Here is a 14,220-nt window from a genome sequence, read left to right as displayed (position 1 = left end):
GGCAGCCCCACTAACTAAAGATTGTTTACTCATTTCAGTGGATTTTTGGGATTCTTCCTCATGCTCAGTACAGTGAAGCTGAAAAGCCTTCTGGCCCCAGGGCAGTGTGCGGCCTGGATTTTCCTTGCGAAGGTAAGCAAGAGGGGATGCAAAGACGGAAAAGTTGGCCCCAGGAGCCTATGGGGCCCATGTTCTTGGTCCCTGAGTTATGTCAAGTTTGATCTTCAGGAAACTATTTCTAGCCACCTCCCCTGAGTCTGATCCTTTATTCAGGCAATAATTTTTTTTTTTTTTTTTTTGGTTTTTCGAGGTTAGGGTCTCACTCTGGTTCAGGCTGACCTGGAATTAACTCTGTCATCTCAGGGTGGCCTTGAACTCATGGCAATCCTCCTACTTCTGCCTCCCAAATGTTGGGATTAAAGGCATGCGCCACCACACCCAGCTAATAATTTTTTTTTATTAACAACTTCCATGTTTTTCACCCATACAGTATCCCATGGTAATTCCCTCCCTCCACCCACCTTCCCCCTTTGAAACTCCATTCTCCATCATATCCCCTCCTCATCTCAATCAGTCTCTTTTATTTTGATGTCACAATCTTTTCCTCCTATTATGATGGTCTTGTGTAGGTAGTGTCAGGCACTGTGAGGTCATGGATCTCCAGCCCATTTTGTGTCTGGAGAAGCACATTGTAAGGAGTCCTACCCTTCCTTTGGCTCTTACATTCTTTCTGCCACCTCTTCTGCAATGGACCCTGAGCCTTGGAAGGTGTGATAGAGATATTGCAGTACTAAGCATTCCTGTCACTTCTTTCCAGAACCACGATGCCTTCTGAGTCATTCCAAGGTCACTGCCATCTGAAAATAGAAGGTTCTCTACCAAAAGTGAGAGTAGCATTAATATAAGGGTATGAACATTAAGAGAAGTACTTACTGGGCAGTTTGATAAGCATAGTATATACATGTAGCCAGACAGCAGCAGACGTTACACGTCTAGGGCTCATGACTACCCCTGTTGTAGGTTTTCAGTATCAGGGATGTATTCCCTCCCATGTAGCGGGCCTCCAGTCAAATTAGAGAGCAGGTGGTTTCCAACATGACAGACATGCCATTATTATTCAGGCAATAATTTTTGATGTCTTCCTCTATTTTATTTGTTGATTTATTTTTGTTTTTTCGAGGTAGGGTCTCACTCTAGCCCAGGCTCACCTGGAATTCACTATGGAATCTCAGGATAGCCTTGAACTCATGGTGATCCTCCTACCTCTGCCTCCCGAATGCTGGGATTAAAGGCGTACGCCACCTTGCCCAGCAATTTTTATTTATTTATTTGAGAGAGAAAGATTCAGAGAGAGAGAGAGAGAGAGAGAGTCAGAAGAATGAGAGTAAGAATGGCCGTGCCAGGGCTTCTAGCTACTGTAAAGGAATGCCACCTTGAGCGTCTGGCTTATGTGGGTACTGGAGAATTAACTTGGGTCCTTTGGCTTTGCAGACAAGCACCTTAACCGCTAACCATCTCTCCAGCCCCACCTTCCACCTGTTTAAACAGCATGCTTTGTTTTCACCGCACGCTTAAAGGACTGTTGTGGGCAGTAGGACCTTTAACTTTCCTAAGCCTACTTTGCCCATCTGAAAAAGGGAAGATCTTGTCAAAGAAATACCTTTAATGCTTCCCCAGTCCCCAGAGACTAGCACTGGGCTGGGCGTGGTGGTGCTCACCTTTAATCCCAGCACTTGAGAGGTTGAAGCAAGAGGATCACTGTGAGTTCAAAGCCAGCCAGGACTAGACCCTGCCTCAGTGCACACCCCCCCACCCCCAGAAGATGTCCTGGGAAGCTCTTTGGCCTGTCCATGGACTGTGAGGCTGCTGAGAACTCAGGTGACTTAGCAAAGAAGGCTCCAGCTGTTCCATGAGATGACCAAGGAAGACTTGACAAATGAACAGACTGAGAAACTTCAGTGAGTCTTCAGAGCAGGAACTGTCACCTGAATAGCCTTTGCCTATCTGAATGGCCATGGCGGAAAGCATGAGAAAGAGATGGGCGAGCTGTGAGCCATCGTGACGGAAAGCTTCTCAGTGGGCTTTCTTTCTGGTGTGTTCTTCTCACCCTATGAAGGATTCAAGGCCCAGGGGCCCAATGGCTTCTTCTGAGGAGGGAGCAGCCTTACTTACTTTGATCTGATCATCAAATGATTGAAACTTGTGCCGTCAGCTAATGATATTTTTGGTGGTTTTTCCTGGGGATGGTGGAGGCAACAAGTTTTCCTTTGAAAATGGAATTTCACAGTGGCATTTTCACCCACACAGTCTACTTTTTGTGCATTTGACTTTACACGGGTACTCTTGTCAGGTTTTGCAAGCAAGTGCCTTTAACCTCTGAGCCATCTCTCCAGGCCCCATAGTCTACATTTATTTATTTATTTATTTATTTATTTGAGAGAGAGAGAGAGGAAGAATGGGTGTGCCAGGGTCTCTAGCCACTGCAAACGAACTCCAGACGCATGCGCCCCCTTGTGCATCTGGCTGACGTGGGTCCTGGGGAATCGAGCCTCAAACCAGGGTCCTTAGGCTTCACAGGCAAGCACTTAACCGCTAAGTCATCTCTCCAGTCCCATAGTATACTTTTTAATAGCGTTGATATTGATTTTCATTGATTTTCAGCCTGAGAGTATGAAGGGGTGACAGAATCTCCTCTTCAGAACAACTAGACGTCTGGGAAAGACTGTCAAAATGTCCATTTCTATGCTGTTAAAAATTAGCTAAAGGCATATACAAAGTCTGAAACGTTTGCTTTTGGTAGGAATAGAATGAATGGGTGAGATCCTTCCTGCTCTGCCCGTGTGACAGTTTAGCTGGAGCGGGATTTGGATTGGGGCCAAGGTAAACTGGTGTGAAAACCAGCAGTCTTACTTCTTCCGGAAGGGCCTGCGTCTGTTTGGAACATTGTCAGTTCAAGTGGTCAACTCTACGGAGGGGAGCTGGTGAAGCCAGCCATCCCATTAGCTCAGGTTTACCAGTGAGCCCAAGTGCATTGGTGACTTAGTCAGTGGCTCTTGGAGAGAGCATCCTGGGCTTCGGAGCTCTCCGTACATCCCGTGTAGAACTTGGTTTGTGTTCATGAGCCTCAGAGATGGAGGAGACCAAGCACACCCCTGGCCAGTGCCGTGTGTGTGTGCTCACACACAAGAGAGGTGAGGGAGCCGGTAGAATGTTCAAACCGAGCTGGACCCGAAGACAGTCTGAGGCTTGAACATATCTACAAGTCCTCATCGGAGCGGGAGCGTCATGACGAAGCCTCATGACTCCCAGCATTTGGACAAACCTCTGACTAGTCTTTTGTGGAACATGAAGTTATGCATAAATGGCGATGACCCCTGGAATCAGACTTGGACAAAGAACAAGGAAAAAGAAATCAGTAAAGACGTGAGCAACAGCATCTTATGGGGGAGACATTGTACATGTAGCCAAGGAAAATGACTAAGTATGCACAACAATGATAACTTAAGGGAAAAACGAGAATCAAGACATTACTTGTCTGGAATTCAAGCAAAAATTACAGACATTTAGTGTTGCAGTCAGGTTCGCATTGTTGGGAAAATCGCCCAACCAAGAGCCACTTGTAGGAAAAGGGGTTTCTTTTGGCTTACAGACTCAAGGGGAAGCTCCACGATGACAGGGGAAAACGATGGCATGAGCAGAGGGTGGACATCACCTCCTGGCCAACATAAGGTGGACCACAGCAATAGGAGAGTGTGCCAAACACTGGCAAGGGGACACTGGCTATAACACCCATAAGCCCGCCCCCAACAATACACTGCCTCCAAGAGGTGATAATTCCGAAATCTCCATCAGCTGGGAACCTGGCATTCACAATACCTAAGTTTATGGGGGACACCTGAATCAAACCACCACATTTAGAGAAGCAAAATGTAGTCTAGAGTGTGCAAGAAAAGCGCCGGGTGTGGTGGTCCATGCCTTTAATCCCAGCACTTGGAAGGCAGAGGTAGGAGCATTGCCATGAGTTTGAGGCTAACCTGTCTTTCTCTATCTCTCTCAAATAAATCAATAAAAATAAAATATTTTTAAAAAGAAGTATAGTAATTAAAAGAACATTCTCTAGAGGGCACAACACCTGACTGGCGACGGTAGAAAAATGAGTAAGTGAACTGGAAGATAGTGCAAAAGAAATCATTTAATCTAAAGGAAAAATGATGTTTTTAATTGCAAATGATGTGAAGAGAGCCTCAAAGACCTGTGGGGTATAAACATATTGACCTGTGTATAAATGTAATCCCACAAGAGGAGCCAGAGATAGAGAAAATGAAGAAATAATGGGTAAAACTCCCAAGTTTGATGAAAAATATTAATGTGCAGAATCCAAAAGCCCAATAAGTCTCAAACAAACAAAAAGAGAACCTTATAACAGGGCGTGGTGGTGCACGCCTTTAATCCCAGCACTTGGGAGGCAGAGGTAGAAGGATCACCTTGAGTTCGAGGCCACCCTGAGACTACATAGTAAATTACAGGTCAGCCTGAGCTAGAGTGAGACCCTCCCTGGAAAAACCACCCCCCAAAAAGAGAACCTTACTAAGACAAATTAGAATCAAATTATTAAAATACAAAAAGGGCTAGAGAGATGGCTTAGTGGTTAAGGTGCTTGCCTGTAAAACCAAAGGAAGCATGTTTGACTCTCCAGATACCACGTAAGCCAGATGCACAAGGTGACGCAAGCTCACAACATCACACATGTACACAAATGTATGGAGTTTGAGCGCAGTAGCTGGAGGCCCTGGCGTCCCAATTCTTTCTCTCATGAAAAAATATTTTTTTAAAAATTTATTTATTTATTTATTTATTTGAGAGCGACAGACACAGAGAGAAAGACAGATAGAGAGAGAGAGAATGGGCGTGCCAGGGCTTCCAGCCTCTGCAAACGAACTCCAGACGCGTGCGCCCCCTTGTGCATCTGGCTAACGTGGGACCTGGGGAACTGAGCCTCGAACTGGGGTCTTTAGGCTTCACAGGCAAGCGCTTAACCACTAAGCCATCTCTCCAGCCCTGAAAAAATATTTTAAAAATACAAAAAAAAAAATCTTAAAAACATCAAGGAAAAGGATTCAACATGTGTGAAGGAAAAACAATTCAATTAATGGCTAACTTCTCATCAAAATCTGTGGAGGCCAGAGGCAATCACAGAAGGTCACATTCACCATGCTGAAGGAAAAGCCTGTCAACTGAGAACTTTATATACAGCCCAACAGCCCTTGAAATATGACCGAGAAACAGACATTAGCATCTAAGTAAAAGTAAGGAATTTGTTGCTAGTAACTGTATCAGTAATTATATAAAATGTGAATGGGCTAAGTACAATAAAGTGCTGGTAGATGTCTATGTAGAAAGTCTGGAAAACATCTTTGTTTTTCCTTAAAAGACAAACCAACTATAACCTAGCACTTCTATTCCTAAGAAGCTAATTAAGAGAAAAAAGTAGAATGCATCCACCAAAAGCCTTCCACATGAATGTTTGTAGTAGGATTATTTTTTGTTATTTTTTATTTATGTGTGAGAGAGAGAATGGGTGTGCCAGGGCCTCCAGCCACTGCAAATGAACTCCAGATACATGTGCCACGTTGTGCATCTGGCTTATGTGGGTCCTGGGGAATTGAACTGAGGTCCTTTGGCTTTGCAAGCAAGCACCTTAACTGCTAAGCCATCTCTCTAGCCTGTAGTAGGATTATTAACAAGGTCTCAAACTACAAAGAATACAAATGTGAATTTATTAGTCAATGGATAATAAACAAGTGTATAACTGAAGACTAACCAATAATAACAAGAAGTGAGCTATTAATACATTGCTGTATTAATATCATTATATTTATGAATATCATTAACATTATGCTAAGTGAAACAAACCAGTCATAAAAGAATACAGACAGTAGTATTTTATTGTGTGAAAATGCCCGGGAAAGGCCAATTTATAGACAGAATATATATGTTTTCTTGAAACAGAAATTTATTGTGAAGAAGTTCAAAGGAACTGGTTAAAATTTTTTTTTTAATTAATTTATGACAGAGAGATAGAAAAAGAGAAAGAGAGTGAGTATGTATGGGTACTCCAGGGCCTCCTGCCACTGCAAACAAATTCCAGACACACACGCCACTTTGTACCTTGGGCTTTACATGGGAATTTTATGTGTGGAATTGAACCCTGGCCATAAGGCTTTGCAAGGATGCACCTTTAATCACTGAGCCATCTCTCCAGCCCAGGAGCTGGTGTTTTGGTAATGGAAACATGCTCAAATCAGATTGTGGTAATGGTTACATAGTCACTTATTAGCTCATTAAGAATCATCACATCTGGACTAGCAGGATAGCTTTTTATAATCACGAGGAACTGAACTCCTATTTAAAAAGCTGGGCATGATGGTGTGTGCTAGTGATTCCGGTACTGGGGAGGCAAAGGCGGGCAGATCTTTCGTTTTCATGGGCCAGCCAATCTAGCCTACTTGGTGAGCTCTGGAGCAGAAAGGGGCCTTGTCTCCAAAAACAAAGGTGGATTGCGTTCCTGAGGAACACCACCAAAGATTGTCCTCTGGCCTCTAGGCACACATGAGCACACACACAACACACATGCACATGCACACACATACACACACAATTTAATCACATTCTACATTTATTATAGGTGACTTTTATGGCTTGTCAATTGTCCCTGAGAGCTGTCAACTTGTAGCACTGAGAGCTGTCAGCTTGTAGCACTGAAAACTGTCAAGTTGTAACAAACACTGAGAGCTGTCAAGCTGTAGCCCCAAGAGCTCGCCTGCATGGTGTGGCGCTCATATCTTGTCCTTCCATTTTGCTAGAAGACCTTTTCTGTATATCTGGCTTTGCTAGCTTGACCACTAGTGTCATGAGGCTCCTTTTTGTTTCATTTATTTTTCTCTAAACTTGAAGGGAAGTTCATAACCTCTCCCTCAATAGTTAAGAGGTAGGATGTGTTTAATTAGCTGCTGTGGGTTTAATGCTAATTCTTCTTAAGCATGGAGGATTAGATGAGGTGAAGCATTAAGGTCTCTGTCAACATCAGTATATCCTGCCAACTCAAAATCTCTCTCGGGCTGGAGAGATGGCTTAGTGGTTAAGGTGCTTGCCTGCAAAGCCTAAAGACTGATGTTCAACTCTCCAGATCCCACATAAGCCAGACACACAAGGTGATGCAAACATGCAAGGTTGTATATGTGCACAAGATGGTGCACGTATCTGGAGTTTGATTGTGGTGGCTGGAGGCTCTGGCACACTGATTCTCTCTCTTCTCTCTCTCTGTCTGTTAAAAAAAAATACAAAAAAGCTCTCCTTCTCCTTCCATCTCCCTCTGTTTTCCCTCCCTCCCTCCATCTGTTTCTGTCTCCTTTTCTTTTAAATTTTTTTGTATATTTTTATTTATTTATTTGCGAGTGACAGAGAGAGAGAGAAAGAAGGAGAGTGAGTGAGAGAAAAAGAGAGAGAACGGGTGCACCAGGGCTTCCAGCCACTGCAAATGAACTCCAGATGCATACACCACCTTGTGCATCTGGCTTACATGGGTCCTGGGGAGTCAAGCCTTGAACTGGGGTCCTTAGACTTCATAGGCAAGCACTTAACCACTAAGCCATCTCTCCAGCCCTCTGTCTCCTTTTTCTTTCCATTGAACATAAGCTCTGTGATCCTCAGTGGCAGAATATCCACACATTCCCTGAACCACCCACATGTCCACTCAGGCTTCTGTTGCAGTGTAACACAGCTGCACTTGGTAATACACCTCTTCCCCCTGATGTTACTGTGATCAAACTGGTGCCAGTGTATTCAGCAAGTGACTCTGAAGGCTGGTTCATTGGTGCCAGAGAAGAATTTGAGTTCTTTGGAAGATTGAGAGTCATGTAGGCAGGGAAGTCCCTCAGGGGCCAAACATACCTTCTTCCTGATCTCAAGGACTGGTTTCCAGTCATTTTTCAAGGGCTTATCACATCTGTATCACTTCCAAGTACTCAGAGGAGGTACCCATGCCTGTCTCTAAGCCTCTCACCTTCCTTAGTATCTTGTGCTGGCCCAGGATTGTTCGAAATGGAATCGTTTTATATTTCTATCATGATTCACTCCTTCTCTCTGAGAATTTGACAAACATTTTTAAAAGCTGCAAATATTGGGATATTTAATAACCATTTTTCAAAAATAATAACCTCTTGTTTTGGAAAATTCAGGCAGGTGAAATCTAATTGCATCAGTAAAAATCTTGAGATTCCCCTCGTACTTAGTAAGTGAGCAGGAAAAAGTGAATAAATTTAAGAGGCAAGCAATGAGATGTATACATGTGTAAGGAAGGTATGGTTTGAGTTTTCCCTTTTCTCTTGGTGGCTTTTTCCAGTAGTCTTAAGCCCACTCAGGAGAATTCTTCCTGGATCGAGTAGCCCCTTGACTCATCCTTACTAATTTCAAACTGCTTCGGGGCTCCAGTCCCTGCAAAGCCGCAGCTGAGGCCAGAGTGGGTTGAGGTGAAGCACCCTTGTTAGCAGCCCTTGGGGTCTAAGCTTTGCTTCCTTGGAAGCCATTGTCACATAATTGTCATCCTCATTCTGTGTCCTGAAGACAGTAACAAGCCGGAAACTCGAGTCTGTGCTTTTTTTGCTTGTTTGTTTTTTTCAAGGTAGAGTCTCATTCTAGCATAGGCTGACCTAGAATTCCTCAGGGTGGCCTTGAACTCTCTGTGATCCTCCTACCTCTGCCTCCCTGCTGCTGGGATTAAAGGCATACACCACCACGCCTGGCTTAGGTCTGTACTTTCTATGGTCCTTGGGGAAAAAAGTTTTGTTTCTTGTCTATGATGAGTCTCCTGATTTGATTTAGTGTTTTTCTGTTTGTTTTTAATCTCAAGTAATATTTGAGAGTGTGTGTGTGTGTGTGTGTGTGAGAGAGAGAGAGAGAGAGGGAGAATGAGCACATCAGAGCCTCTAGCCACTGTAAATGAACTCCAGACACACGTGCTGCCTTGTGCATCTGGCTTTTTATGTGGGTTCTGGGGAATTGAACCTGGGTCCGTTAGGCTTCTCAGGCAAGCACCTTAACTGCTGTGCCATCTCTCCAGCCCTTGTTTGTTTTTTTTTTTTTTTTTTTTGAGGAAGCGTCTCACTTTAGCCCAGGTTGACCTGGAATTCACTATGTAATCTGAGGCTTGAACTCACAATGATCCTTCTACCTCTACCTCCTGAGTGCTGGTATTAAAGGCCTGTGCCATTACACCCAGCTGGTTTAGTTGGTTTTTTGCTTTGTTTTATCTTTTTGTGTGGTAGGGCTTGAACCCTGGGCCTTGTGCATGTTAGGCAAGTCCTCTGCCCCTAAGCTTTGCCCTCCTCCCAGCCCTTATTTGTTTTCTGATTGTTTAGCCATTCATGTATGGAGGGTCCAGACTCAACTTCAGAGCCATGCAATGCCCTTCTGCACCTGAGGGGAACCAGCATTTGCCTCAGTATTGTAACCTGGTGGCCTTATTTGGCTTTTCAAAGTCTCTTCGTGATGTAATGTCTTGTGAGCCTAAAATGTCTGGAAATTCCATGGGATTTGAGATTTACTAGATTCTTTGCGGGATATTAGAAAGGTTTGCTTCAATGAAGGCATATGGGCTGTCTTTGAATGGCTTTCTGTTTGCACGTAATTCCACCCATCCCTCAGCATTTCTTTCTTTCTTTCTTTTGGTTTTTTGAGGCAGAGTCTCACTCTAGCTCAGGCTGACCTGGAATTAGCTACGTAGTCTCAGGATGGCCTCGAACTCACGGCAATCCTCCTACCTCTGTCTCCCAAGTGCTGGGATTAAAGGCGTGCACCACCATGCCCGGCACCCTCAGCATTTCTTTAGGGAAACTTTCGTAGCTCTGTCCTGACCAGATGAGAGAAAAGTATATTAGTTGTGTGCAGCTCCAGTCTCAGGTCCGTCGTAGCCCACGGGAGAATGTCAGAGTAAACAAGGATGATGCCAAGCTGGTTGGCAGAGGAGGGGCTGACTCTGGCCCCTGCAGGTCAGAGTTGCCTGGGAAAAGGGGAAGAAGGGAATGAGGGCTCCCAGGGATAACCAACAGGACCTCTAGGGCAGGCTGAGCATGTGGGAACTGTGTTGGAGAATTTTGATCAGGTGATGGTGAGGAGCAAGCAGTGGAGGCCCAGGGAGAAATTGAGCAAAAAAAAAAAAAAAGAGAGAGAGAGAGAGATGACAGTAAAATGAACAAGCTGGTTCACAGAGGCCATTCTGGACATCCACATAGGCTGACACATGGCTCATAATGTCTGAGCAGGTTAATGGAAATTTTGCTTACATCGATTGGAGCTGGGCTTCAAGCATTTAGGAGGGAGGCAAAGTGAGGCTGTGGTGGCAAGAATAGAGAAAGATGAGGGCTGGAGAGATGGCTTAGCGGTTAAGCGCTTGCCTGTAAAGCCTAAGGACCCCGGTTCGAGGCTCGGTTCCCCAGGTCCCACGTTAGCCAGATGCACAAGGGGGCGCATGCGTCTGGAGTTCGTTTGCAGAGGCTGGAAGCCCTGGTGCGCCCATTCTCTCTCTCCCTCTATCTATCTTTCTCTCTGTGTCTGTCACTCTCAAATAAATAAATAAAATTTAAAAAATTCTTAAAAAAAAAAAGAATAGAAAGCCGGGCGTGGTGGCGCACGCCTTTAATCCCAGCACTCGGGAGGCAAAGGTAGGAGGATCGCCGTGAGTTCTAGGCCACCCTGAGACTACATAGTGAATTCCAGGTCAGCCTGAGCCAGAGTGAGACCCTGCCTCGAAAAAAAAAAATAAATAAGAATAGAGAAAGATGAAAGGCCAAAGTTGACTCAATTTGAAGGAATGTACTTTTTTTTTTTCTTTCAAGGTAGGGTCTTGCTCTAGCCCAGGCTGACCTGGAATTCACTATGTGGTCTCAGAGTAGCCTCGAACTCACAGTGATCCTCCTACCTCTCCCTCCCAAGTGCTGGGATTAAAGGTGTGTGCCAACAAGCTTGGCTGTAGGAATGTTAATTTTTATCAGTGAATTTATTATATAATTGTTATGGGACATGATAAAAGACTTGGATTGTTTTAGAACAGAAAGGGATGGATAATGATGATTGGACATCAGGAAGGATGGATAGGGATGGTTACGAATGTCTCCAAGGTCTATAACAGGAAACTCGGGAAACCCATGGCATGACAGGCAGAAGTGGTTATGGTTAGACTGTACCAGGGTGAAGCTGGTGAAATGTATTCTAAAATTTATTTATTTGGAAGCAGAAATAAAGGAAAGAGAGACAGACAGAGAGAATGGGCACACCAGGACCGCCAGACACTGCAAATGAACTCCAGATGCATGCACATCTGTGCATCTGGCTTTACAGGGGTGCTGGGGAATCAAACTTGAGTCATTAGGTTTTGTAGGCAAGCGCCTTAACTGCTGAGCCATCTCCCCAGCACCTGGTAATTCTAGACAGATGTGTATGATGATTCTAGACAATTGTGTATGATGGATGACCAGACGTCCAAATGGAGCAGTTATCAGTTGGAAACCTGGGGGAAATGGGGGTGAGAACTCAAATCCCATGTCTATTTGGACTTTGCCTACCAAAGCCAGAAAAATGAATGCATAGAGGAGATTTCTGGGAGAGCGAAAGGACATCGGGAGAGAAGGAGATGCCAAAGACTTACGCTGGAAGTCGCTCACGTGCCAGTGACCAGAAGAGAGGGAAGTGACAGCTAGTTGTTGGAAGGGGCCCAGGGAAGCTTAATGTTGAGGAAATCTATGGAAAGACTGTAAGGAGTAATACAAAAGTGCCACCAAGAAGTCAAAGAGGGCTGGAGAGGTGGCTCAGCATTTAAGGCTCTTGCCTGCAAAGCCAAAAGACCCAGGTTCAGTTTCCCAGCACCCATATAAAGCCAGATGCACAAGGTGGTGCATGCATCTGGAGTTAATTTGCAATGGCTGGAGGCTCTAGTTTGCCCATTTTTTTTCTCTCTCTCTCTCTCAAATAAATAAATATTTTAAAATACATGAGACTATTGTGGACATTTCACATTCAAACCATAGCACCACCCTCCAATCCCGAGTTATTTCACCTGTAAAGCACAGGCTGGATTACAAGGTATTTAAAGACAGCTCAAAATCTGTAGGTGTGGTGGTTTGATTCAGGTGTCCCCCATAAACTTAGGTGTTCTGAATGTTAGGTTTCCCAGCTGATGGCAATTGGAAATTGAAGCCTCCTGGAGGCAGTGTACTATTGGGGGCGGGCTTATGGGTGTTATAGCCATTTTCCCCATGCCAGTGTTTGGCACACTCTCCTGTTGCTATTGTCCACCTTATGAGGGTCAGGGGGCAATGTCCACCCTCTGCTCATGCCATCATTTTCCTTGCCATCACGGAGCTTCCCTTCAAGCCCATAAGCCAAAATAAACCTCCTTTTCCCACAAGCTGCCCTTGGTCAGGTGATTCCTACCAGCAATGTGAACCAGACTGCAACAGTGGGTTTGCAATGAGCTCTAACATGCTGACTCTGATACCCAAGACTAATCGATGCTGGCATTTATGTCCAATTGGAGCAATATATAGTAATCGACTAGGAACTGTTTCTTTACTGTTCACTGCCTGCTTAATGTTTACCAGATTTAAAACTGATTTAGGAGCCGGAGAGATGGCTCAATGGTTAAGATGCTTGCCTACAAAGCCTAACAACCTGGATTTGATTCCCCAGTACCCACATAAAACCAGACGCACAACAGGATGCACGCATCTGGGGTCCATTTGCAGTGGTTGAAGGCCCTGGCTTGCCCATTCTCTCTGTCTCTCTGCTTGAAAATAAATAAATTGGTTTTATAAAACTGATTTAACAGAACTGAACAGAGTATGCCACTCAGCAATGTGACTTCCTTCCCTTGTCACCACCGTCTCTCGCGGAAAGTTCTGATGCAGTGCAGTAGCTGGGTTATTCAGGTCTTTGTATTGAGTTTACATGGCTAATATCCACACTTAAGGAAGGGTATTTACCTCCCCACTGCTCCTTGGGATGGAACGCTGGTCTTATCCAGACGGATGATAGAGCCTTTGTGGACTTGGTTCCATGTGAGTACTCAAACCTGCTTGCTGTGTGCAGAAGTAGGGCCAGGAGTCAAGGACCAAAGGCAGAATAGTGCAAAGTTAGAAAGTGCTAGAACTTGCAGGGCGTGGTGGTGCACGCCTTTGATCCCAGCACTCGGGAGGCAGAAGTAGGAGGATTGCCATGAGTTCGAGGCCACCCTGAGAATACGTAGTGAATTCCAGGTCAGCCTGGGCTAGACTAAGACCCTACCTAGAAAAAAAAAAAAAGAAAGAGAGAAAGGAAGAAAGAAAGAAAAAAAAAAAGTGAGCTGAACGTGCTAGAACTTGAGCTCCTAACAGATTTCAAGGAAGATTATATAAAATAATGTATATGATGATAGCTTGGAGTTATACTTTGCAAATGATATGATATAGCATCATAGAGACTTAACTTTGACCTCATTTTGAGTCCCAAGCCTGCCGGTTTTAGGTGAGTGAAGCAGTTCTCTTTTCTGTAAGTTAAGGCTAATAATGCCTGTCTTTTGGGAGGTTAAATCCTATACTGATGTCTCTGGCTTAGTGCATGCCACTCATTGGCAGGTCCTTCTTGGCTCTGCCAAACACTGGCTCAATTCTTTCACAAGGTTAACCAGCGATTTCCTGGGTCTGAATTGGCCATTTGTACTCACTGATTCTAGGGAGTGAATTTAGTTGTGCACTGTCTACTGTCCTCGCTGCTCTGAGCCCAGTGTCCACGAGAACAAGATCTCTCACAGTGTACTTAAGTGGAGATTGTCCAACAAAAGGAGCAATTGATGCACCATTCACAATGTTTTTAAACCTGTATAAAGAGTCATTGATTCAGAACAGTGGCTGTGCATGTGAAAATGTATGTTTGGTGGTTTCTATGGAGACCACCCCACTGGCTGCTCTGTGATCACTCACTAGCCTTAATTATACACTGGCATTGCCTGGGAGCCTTTAGAGCTGTCACCATAACAACATCTCCTTGTGGAGTAACATGACTGTCACCCTGGACTGTGTTTCCCATATAGGAGTTTCTGTTACGGAGTTGGAGGATTCTGCTGGTAAATGTCACTCTCTGATTGATCCTCACGAAAAACTTACATGCATAGGAAGTTTCTAGAACTTTGGC

At 44.5% G+C, this 14,220-nt stretch overlaps 1 protein-coding gene across 4 annotated transcripts in view; it reads left to right on the top strand.

The window, feature by feature from the left end:
• Tmem241 (transmembrane protein 241) overlaps positions 1–14,220 on the top strand; it is a 152,061-nt gene that overhangs the window by 87,850 nt on the left and 49,991 nt on the right. For 3 of the 4 annotated variants that reach the window (XM_045135129.1, XM_045135132.1, XM_045135131.1), the window contains one exon: positions 39–132. In XM_045135129.1, the coding sequence (XP_044991064.1) occupies positions 39–132 (94 nt within the window). Of the gene's footprint in view, positions 1–38; positions 133–1,491; positions 1,840–14,220 lie in introns of those variants that run through there. The other variant, XM_045135130.1, reaches the window with a different exon arrangement.

This window comes from Jaculus jaculus, chromosome 15 (genome assembly GCF_020740685.1).
Source record: "Jaculus jaculus isolate mJacJac1 chromosome 15, mJacJac1.mat.Y.cur, whole genome shotgun sequence".
Classification (NCBI taxonomy): Eukaryota; Metazoa; Chordata; class Mammalia; order Rodentia; family Dipodidae; genus Jaculus; species Jaculus jaculus.
The sequence above is the reverse complement of the archived record's forward strand: the minus strand, read 5'-3'. Positions and strand labels throughout refer to the sequence as shown.